Source organism: Rhinopithecus bieti, unplaced genomic scaffold (genome assembly GCF_001698545.2).
Source record: "Rhinopithecus bieti isolate Rb0 unplaced genomic scaffold, ASM169854v2 scaffold_10685, whole genome shotgun sequence".
NCBI lineage: Eukaryota > Metazoa > Chordata > Mammalia > Primates > Cercopithecidae > Rhinopithecus > Rhinopithecus bieti.
Genome location: NW_016806950.1, coordinates 254,252 through 263,992, shown reverse-complemented (window position 1 = coordinate 263,992; position 9,741 = coordinate 254,252). Strand labels below are relative to the sequence as shown.

Here is a 9,741-nt window from a genome sequence, read left to right as displayed (position 1 = left end):
TATATATATATATATATATATTTTTTTTTTTTTAAATTTAGGATTTTTCTCTTTTGTCTACTTTCTTACATATATTAAATATAAGAACATGTTTGTATCATGAGATATTCTTAAAATATAACTTTAAATAATGCATTTTATAAGTAATTACAGTATTCATTTTCAGTTTTTCACTATTATAAATTAATTTGATGAACTGGTATAAGATGACTAATGATTAGTTTGTTCTTTTAACACAAAACATTAGCTAGATATCAATAATATAAAGAATCTGGCTATGATAGATTTTACCTCGTAGATCTTGATGTTAAACTAGTCTGAACTAATGACAGGCTGTTCATCTGGTGAGCATTTACATCTAGTGATTTACTTAGTGTAACAGCAGATGACAAATTTAGTGCCAAAGCATCATTTTTTTCTCTTTTTTTTTTGAGACAGAGTCTCGCTCTCTTGCCCAGGCTGGAGTGCAGTGGCACGATTTTGGCTCACTGCAACCTCCCAGGTTCAAGCGATTCTCCCGCCTCGGCCTCCCGAGTAGCTGGGATTACAGGTGGGCACCACCACACCTGGCTAATTTTTTTTTTTTTTTTTGTATTTTTAGTAGAAATGGGGTTTCACCATGTTGGCCAGGCTGATCTCGAACTCTTGACCTGAGGTGATCCACCCGCCTCGGCCTCCCAAAGTGCTGGGATTACAGGTGTGAGCCACTGCACCCAGCCCAAAGCATCTTGAAAAGTATTCTCTTTTGTTAATGTAATGTCCTGCCATTCTTCCCTAGTGAGAATATAGAACCTAAGTTTTACCTTATTGGGGAAGAAGCTCATACAATTATATACAGAACATCCAAGGGAGAGTTAACTATTCCAATCTTTATCTTTTTTCCTGTAGCTTCATAAACAAGCAGATATGCAAGAAGAGAAAAACCGAATCGAAAGAGTCCTTGGCGCTACTCTTTTGCCTGACCTGATTCAAAAAGTCCTCACGTTTGCACTTTCAGTAAGTTACAGTGAAAACTGCATTTAGAGTGAATCATTAGCCATCTGTGACAAGTGTCTCTGATTCAGCTCTGATCCTCTTGAGCTGCCTTAACCCTAACTAAAGCTTCCTTTTCCAGATCAACTGGCTTGAGTTTTTGTTACTGACTTCTGTTTTTCTCCCACTAGTGGCGAGAATCAGAATTCTCTCTCCAGAATGGAAACTATGAGGACAGGGACTCTTGAAAACTGGGAAACTGGCTTATGCCTTTGCTTACTTTGTGTCTCTTCCTTTCTTAAACCTATAGGCTCCTAAGCAAGTATCTGTTGAGCAGTCTGTCTGTCTGAACCTGTCTCAGTACCTCATTCTTATTTTGGTTGATCTTTAGGTTAAACATTATCCTCTTTGCTGAGAACTTCTGGTGCCAGTTATTCCTAAAACAAGGAATAAGTGTCTTCAGTGTGATTACTTCAGTGTCAACAGTATGTTGCACTTTCTGGTACCAGAATATGTTTTTGATACACTAGACTTTTAGCTCTTTCTTTTTTTAGGAAGAGGTACGTCCACAGGACACTGTATCGGTAATTGGTGGAGTAGCTGGAGGCAGCAAGCATGGAAGGAAAGCTGCTTGGAAATTCATAAAGGACAACTGGGAAGAACTTTATAACCGATACCAGGGAGGATTCTTAATATCCAGACTAATAAAGGTATGTGAAAAATTTTGAGTAGCTTGCTAATCATGGATATTATTGAGTGACATCCATGATTCACTACACCCATACATTGTGGTCTTTGCTCTTTAAAAGTTTCCTATGGCCAGGCACAGTGGCTCACGCCTGTAATCCCAGCACTTTGGGAGGCCAAGGTGGACAGATCACCTGAGATCGGGAGTTCGAGACCAGCCTGGCCAACATGGTGAAACCCTGTCCCTACTAAAAATACAACAATTAGCCAAGCGTGGTGGCGTGCGCCTGTAATCCCAGCTGCTTGGGAGGCTGAGGCAGGAAAATTGCTTGAACCTGGGAGGTGGAGGTTGTGGTGAGATGAGGCCATTGCACTCCAGCCTGGGCAATAAGTGTGAAACTCCGTCTCAAAAAAAAGTTTCCTTAAATAGTTACTGGCTTTATTTAAGGACTTCTCCATCTCCCATCACACATCCTTTATAACAGACTGAAGTTGGCAGAGAACATAATGATTTGTTTTTAGGGTAAATGGAAGTTTGTTCCCAGCCTCTTTTAGTTTCACTTACTATTTAAAACCATTGTTTTACAGCTATCAGTTGAGGGATTTGCAGTTGATAAAATGGCTGGAGAGGTTAAGGTAAGGAAAACACTGTTTACTCTTCACTTTTCAATCTAGTAAGTAAAAACAATAACCTGGTTGTAATTATAGTGTTGGGATAATGTGCTGTAGCATCTCTGTGTTTTTGTTTAGAGAAAGACATCACGCAGGGCCGTATAGGCCATATTAAGAATTTCCTAAAAATAGCCGGGCATGGTAGCTCACACCTGTAATCTCAGCACTTTGGGAGGCCGAGGCGGGTGGATCACCTGAGGTCAGGAGTTGAAGACCAGCCTGGGCAACATGGTGAAACCCCAAATTAGCTGGGCATGGTGGTGCACACCTGTAATCCCAGCTACTTGGGAGGCTGAGGCAGGAGAATCGCTTGAGCCCAGGAGGCAGAGGTTGCAGTGAGCTGAGATCATGCCATTGCACTCCAGCCTGGGTGACAGAGTGAGACTCTGTCTCAAAAAGAAAAAATAAAAAATTTCCTAAAAATGATGGAAAGCCTTCAAATGGTTTATAAAACAAGGCAGTGACTTGATCTGATTTGTGTTATAAAAATTTCAGTCTGGCTGCAATGTAGATAATAGTTTGGAATGAGGAAGAGAAGATGTTGGGAAGCTAACTCTCCCAGCAAGAATGATAGAATAGCTTACAGTAGGGTTGTGGCAGTAGTGGAGGAGATGGAGTAATGAAGGAGATTCAAGGGCTTGAATTTGTTAACCATTAGTTCAACAATATTTATTGATTGGCTTCTCTGTTGTGAGCATATCTGGGAGAGGAAGAAAACAACCCAGGATAATCCTCAGGTTTCTGGTGTGTAAATGTTAGTACTACTTACTGAAATGGAATGGAAAAAGACTTGAGGCCCTGAGAACTGAACCATGTTTAGGAGCCTTGGAACAGTAGCAATTGTCATCTCTGTAAATAAGGTTATTGATTTCTAAAAGGTCTATGTTTAATCAGATGGATTAGTCATTCTGTCTTTCACTCCTGTGGTGACTAATTCAAAGGAAAAGCCTCATCATTTTGCCAGTTGGTGTTTAAGAGTTGCTTTGTTTTCTGTGAAACTATTAGAAAAGTTTATTCAACTTTTAATCATTAAGCATTGTGATAAATTATAAACTTAGAAATTGTTTTACTGTATTAAAAATGTTGGATTCCTGTAATTCTAGCATTTTGGGAGGGTGAGGTGGGAGGATTGCTTGAGCTCAAGAGTTCAAGACCAGTCTGGGCAACATGCTAGGACCCCATCTCTACAAAAAGGAAAAATAAATTAGGCCTGGGAGTGCATGCTTGTGGTCCCAGCTACCCAGGAAACTAAGGTAGGAGGTTTACTTGAGCCCAGGAGGTTGAGGCTGCGATGAGCCATGATCGCTTCATTGCACTCTAGCCTGGGCAACACAGTGAGACCCTATCTCAAAAAAAAAAAAAAAAAAAAACTGTGGGATGTTAAATTATTAGGGCACAGCAGCAATTTAAACTTCTTTGTATTATCATCTCTTACAAATTAATCTTTATTTGAAGCAGCCAAAATGTGTTGAATCCTTAAGTACTCTGTGCTAGGTATTTTGTCAAATGTTTATATGGATTGTCTCTTTAATCTTCTGGAGTAAATATTTTCTCATAGTTGAGGAAACTGAGACTTAAAACAGTTAATTTTCTCATTCACAAGCTAGTACATGACAAAGCGTAGATTCAAGTTCCAAGTCTTAAGTCCAAAGACTGTATTACCACTACACAATTAGCCTAAAAGAAAAGCAGTAGGTTCTGTCTCTTTATTAACTTTTGATGAGGTTGTTAAGCATATAATATTTAAGGGGAGAATTCCTATATGCAGTTGCTTGTTTTCTTTTAGCCTGAGGGTGGTAGTGGTAAATTCTCATGCCTGAAGGTTATGCATCCTTCATATAGACCAGTGGTTATTTTTTCATAACCTGTAATATTAACTTCTTATTGCTAGTAATGATCCTGCATTCTTGGTTGTTTTATACCAGGCTTTCTTCGAGAGTCACCCAGCTCCTTCAGCTGAGCGTACCATCCAGCAGTGTTGTGAAAATATTCTGCTGAATGCTGCTTGGCTAAAGCGAGATGCTGAGAGCATCCACCAGTACCTCCTTCAGCGGAAGGCCTCACCACCTACAGTGTGAATCCTGAGGTGCCGCCATTGGCGGTTCTGCTGCTTCGCTGCAGGGATAAGGTGGAGCTATTGAACAGCTGATTCATATGCCAAGAATTTGGAGTCTTCTTTCAAACCAGTGGGGGTTGGACAATGAATGTAGTTAACTGGTTCCTGCTCACACTCCAGAATTAAATTCTATTGAAAAAGGAAAATCAGCAATTCAGCAAAAAATAAATAAAAAATAAAAATGTAAATATGATAGTAATAAAATAGAGCATAACGAAACTGTGAAACTTTCTGAAGCCTTGTCAGTGGTTAAAAGTATTTAACACTCTACTGTTAATGACAGATGTTCTGTTTTTATAACCTACCAAAAGGAAACTAGAGGCTTCTTGGTGAAGAGGATTTTTGTGAAGTGGTTTCTATAAGCAGCCTATAAGCCAAGGGTGGCATCCATTTCTGGGAATGGTTAAACACAAAAGGCTGATAGCTGGCATAACATAGTTGGAGTCAGTGCATAATTCCAAGTGGCTTTTTTTTTTTTTTGGCATGGGGATTGCCAGGAAGATATATTTTCCCGCATAACCAATCTGAACCAAGGATTGGTAGTGTTTCCTCCTTGCCTTTCCCCTTCCTTTGTGACCCCAGCTTGGCCCAAAAAAAAAAAAAAAAAGCATTATACACCCCATACCCTGTTTCTGGTTTGTCTTTTATCGCTCCCCCTTTATTCCACCCCATACCCCCAATTCCCACAGTGTCCTTCTTAGAGATAAAGAAATAATAAGGAACATCTTTCATAGCCACATTTAAATAAGAAGAAACTGATATACATTATTTTTCTTTCTTTTTAAAGATGACTTATAGAACCCTGAAATTCACACAGTGAGCACCAATAGAAATAAAAAGATCTTCAGCCAGGCCTTTCTGAATGAGTTTATTCTGCTAAAAATGGTCTTAGTTGTCTGAGCAAAGCCAACTATTTGAACCTCCTTCATAACAGTGTCAACACTGGCTTTCTCCGCTGGTTCATTTATGTGTCAAGAAGTCAGTGGTAACTCGCTGCAGGGCTTCTACATTAGTGGTACTGGTTTAAAAACAGACTGTAAGCCTTGTTGCCACGTGTCGCTTCAACAGTATATCCTACTAACAAGCCTCACCTGTTTAATCCAATGAGTTCTAAATCTAAATCTCATCCCCTTCCTCTTTCCCACCTTATTTCCTTTTTCTTAAAATTTTTTTTGTTATTAACATAAATTCATATTTGGTGTGGCTTAACTGTATTTCCAGAAGGCCATCAGAGTTGTGAGACTGCTTCCTTGAAACATTTTTTGTGCTAATGTTTTAAAAAAATAAAATAAAAAAAAAAAACAGTTGGCGTTAATAAAAATGTCAATGTGAAACTGGAATTCCTATTCACGTTATTCTCTTTGATAAGAAACTAAAAACTTTCCTATCATTCAGTAGGCCTTATGCAAAGTTTATACTATCATTAGGATTTTCAAATTCAAGAAAAATCCAGTTCCTTAATTCCTAAATCTATAGATCCTAAAGAAAAATCCTGAGATTCATCTAAATCAGTTCTACATTCTCAAAACTTCTCGGAGACTCTAACAGTCCGCAATTCAGGAATGAACTTGAGACCCTCAGTCACTACTTTTTGAGGCACCCTAGTCCAGGCACCATGCCTCCAGGCTGCCTCGAGGCTCTCCAAAGGTGCCTTAAGGCCCAGTGAGCAGGGGCAACCAAAAGACGAGAAAAATGCAGTTTTATTGAAGAACTCAGAAATTTTTAGCAATCAGAAATTCTGGAAACAGGTTATTTTACTTTCAGCATATACATGATTTTTCTGTGTAATAGTTAAGTAGTTTGAATTACATTCCAGGGAGAGGTTATACTGGATGTCTTCCATTTTCTTTCAGAACCCCTCTTCATCCCACTCGGACCCAGGGGTGCTGACCCTACATGGACTGCATGAATGGCTCCCCTTGTCCTACTGACGTTGAGCTTGTGTTTATCCAATTAGTAATATCCAAAGAAAGATGAAAAGACATGAGGAAAGAAGATGGTCAGAAGTACTCTGACTTTCTCCATTGCCAGGTCACATGGGTTGTCTGTGTCCCTTTCAAAGACCACAGCTCTTATCAAGCAGCCCCCTCTGCTTCTGGCTCCTAACTCTTCGCTCCTTCCCATTCCTAGGAATAGGAGGAAGAACTTGAGAGCAGGGTGCCGGTGGCTCACGCCTGTAATCAACAGCACTTTGGAAGGCCAAGATGGGTGGATCACCTGAGTCAGGAATTCAAGACCAGCCTGGCCAACATGGTGAAACCGCCGTCTCTACTACAAATACAAAAATTAGCTGTGGGTAGCCATGCCTGCCAATTCCAGCTACTCGGGAGGCGAGGCAGGTGAATCGCTTGAACCCAGGAGGTGGAGGTTGCGGTGAGCTGAGACTCCATTACCACTAACAGCCTGGGCAAACAAGAGCAAAACTCGCCGAGCGCGGTGGTCAAGCCTGTAATCCCAGCACCTTTGGGAGGCCCGAGACGGGCGGATCACGAGGTCAGGAGATCGGACCATCACTGGATAACACGTGAACACCTCCGTCTCTTACTAAAAAATACAAAAAACTAGCCGGGCGTGGTGGCGGGCGCTGTAAGTCCCAGCTACTCGGAGAGGCTGAGCAGGAGAATGCATAAACCTGGGAGGCGGAGCTTGCAGTGGAGCTGAGATCCGGCCACTGCACCCAGCCTGGGCGAACAGCGAGATCCGTCTCAAAAAAAAAAAAAAAACAAAACTCGTCTCCAAAAAAAAAAAAGGAGACTCAAGCTGGGCGCGGTCCCACTCATATGCCTGTAATCCCAGCACGTTTGGGGAGGCCTGAGGTACAGAGTCCCCTTAGGTCAGAGAGTTTGAAGACCAGCCCTGATCCACTCAGTTAACCAGCCTGATTAAACACAATGACTTATCTGCCATTGATTTTCCTGTACCTTTGTCCATGTCTTTGTAAATAGTTCCCTTTTATTAAACCTTCCTCAGTTTGTGTTCTTTCTATGAGTACCTTGAGTGAATTGGGCACAATAAGCCCTGCTGCTTGGGTCTCTCAAGGTTTTTATTTTTTTTTTTTTAATTTTTAATTTATTTTTTTTTTTGAGGGGAGTCCCGCTCTGTCGCCCGGACTGGAGTGCAAGTGGCCAGATCTCAAGCTCACTGCAAGCCCGCCTCCGCGGTTTTACGCCATTCCCTCGCTGCCTCAGCCCCTCCCCGAGAGGCGGACTACAGGCGCCGCCACCTTCGCCCGGCTAGTTTTTTTTGTATTTTTAGGAGACGACGGTTCACCGTTGTTAGTCAGGCGATGTTTCGATGCTCCTGACCTCGTGATCCGCGCCGTCTCGGCCTCCCAAAGTGCTGGATAGCGGCCTTGAGGGCAACCGCGCCCGGCCTCTAAAGGTTTTTAATCCAGGCCTTGTTCTGGTCAATGTTTTTGTCTTTCAAATAGCTCCCTATCATAAGTCATACACCCATTTTACAGATGAGAACGCAGACTCAGAAAAGTTAGGTAAATTAATACAGCAAAATAACTATCAGAACCAGTGATCGCCGGGCGCGGTGGCTCAAGCCTGTAATCCCAGCACTTTGGGAGGCCGAGACGGGCGGATCACGATGTCAGGAGATCGAGACCATCCTGGCTAACACGGTGAAACCCCGTCTCTACTAAAAAAATACAAAAAAAACTAGCCGGGCGAGGTGGCGGGCGCCTGTAGTCCCAGTTACTCGGGAGGCTGAGGCAGGAGAATGGCGTAAACCCGGGAGGCGGAGCTTGCAGTGAGCTGAGATCCGGCCACTGCACTCCAGCCCGGGCTACAGAGCGAGACTCTGTCTCAAAAAAAAAAAAAAAAAAAAAAGAACCAGTGATCTAGCCACGCTTGCTAGTCTCCAAAGGCTGTGGTCTTCCAGGGAACTGCCATGTCTCCACAATTAAAAGATCATAGTTAGATGGGGCCAGGCAATAGCATTAAAGCTTAATTATTTTTCCTAATATATTTTGGTTACAAATATTGGTGGAAATCAGAAGGTTTGGAAGAAACAAGTATGTTAATGCCTCCTATGGAGAGTTTTACATTACTTTTCATTAATGAGATTCAGTAAAGCTTTTTGGAACAGTGGGCAGTGGTGGGTGAATTCTCAGCTTGCAATTTCTAAGGATAGGTTTTAGGGAGCAAGGAATAAATCTGTTGAGTACAATTTGAGGAGGATTAAGAGGAGTTCTATAGCTCTAAATAGATTCTTCAAATTCTATAACCCAAAGTTTCCAGAATTACCAGAAAGACATCACAGAGCCACATGTAAGTGCTAATGGTTTTTGTTTGTATTTTTTAGCAAGTCATTAAATAAAAGCAAGTGGGCCAGGCACAGTACCTCATGCCTGTAATCCCAACACTTGCCAAGGCAGGTGGATTACCTGAGGTCAGGAGATCAAGATCAACTTGGCCCACATGGCAAAACCCCATCTCTGCTAAAAATAGAAAAATTAGCCAGTGTGGTGGTGCACGCCTGTAATCCCAGCTACTCAGGAGGCTGAGGCAGGAGAATCGCTTGAACCCGGGAGGCAGAGGTTGCAGTGAACTGAGATCGCGCCATTGCACTCCAGCCTGGGCAACAAGAGTGAAACTCCATCTCAAAAATAAAATGAATAAAATAAAAATAAAAATCCAAGCTTTTGGTAGTATGTTTATACTGCTGAATCTATACTTACAGCGTCATTCTTGATTGAATAATATATTGCCTGATAGAACTGAATCTCTTCTTTTACTAGATACTAGTTTGAGAGTTTCAGAGTTGGTTTTCTCTAAATGAGTATTTGCGACAATGCCAAACACCCACCCAAGAAGGACCATGCCTTCTTGTACCAACCCTGGTGCAAGCAAAATGACTGAGGTGTTTGGTGTCAAATGTGAGAATAAGAGCCTTGATGTTAACAAAACATTGAGCTGAACTGCTTTCCCTAGGAAACCAAATCAGAGGATTGGTTGTTCTACCAATTTGATGGCCAATGTTGTGACAGGTGACAGTGTCAGGTGAAGGAAAGTCAAGTGAGTTGTTACTGCCATTTATAAAGAACTCTGGGCCGGGCGCGGTGGCTCAAGCCTGTAATCCCAGCACTTTGGGAGGCCGAGATGGGCGGATCACAAGGTCAGGATATCGAGACCATCCTGGCTAACACAGTGAAACCCCGTCTCTACTAAAAAATACAAAAAACTAGCCGGGGGAGGTGGCGGGCGCCTGTAGTCCCAGCTACTCGGGAGGCTGAGGCAGGAGAATGGCGTAAACCCGGGAGGTGGAGCTTGCAGTGAGCTGAGATC

At 42.1% G+C, this 9,741-nt stretch overlaps 1 protein-coding gene and 1 long non-coding RNA gene across 2 annotated transcripts in view; one reads left to right on the top strand and one right to left on the bottom strand.

Annotated features, from left to right (window-relative positions):
* NPEPPS (aminopeptidase puromycin sensitive) overlaps window positions 1-4,674 on the top strand; it is a 101,080-nt gene extending 96,406 nt beyond the window's left edge. Inside the window, exons 19-22 of the mRNA XM_017878983.1 lie at window positions 889-996; window positions 1,527-1,682; window positions 2,248-2,295; window positions 4,257-4,674. Coding sequence (XP_017734472.1) covers window positions 889-996; window positions 1,527-1,682; window positions 2,248-2,295; window positions 4,257-4,409 — 465 coding nt within the window. The 3' untranslated portion in view covers window positions 4,410-4,674. The remainder of the gene's footprint in view (window positions 1-888; window positions 997-1,526; window positions 1,683-2,247; window positions 2,296-4,256) is intronic.
* Window positions 4,429-9,741, bottom strand: part of LOC108533944 (uncharacterized) — an 18,553-nt gene continuing 13,240 nt past the window's right edge. Inside the window, exon 3 of the long non-coding RNA XR_001886853.1 lies at window positions 4,429-4,576. This is a non-coding gene — a long non-coding RNA (uncharacterized LOC108533944). The remainder of the gene's footprint in view (window positions 4,577-9,741) is intronic.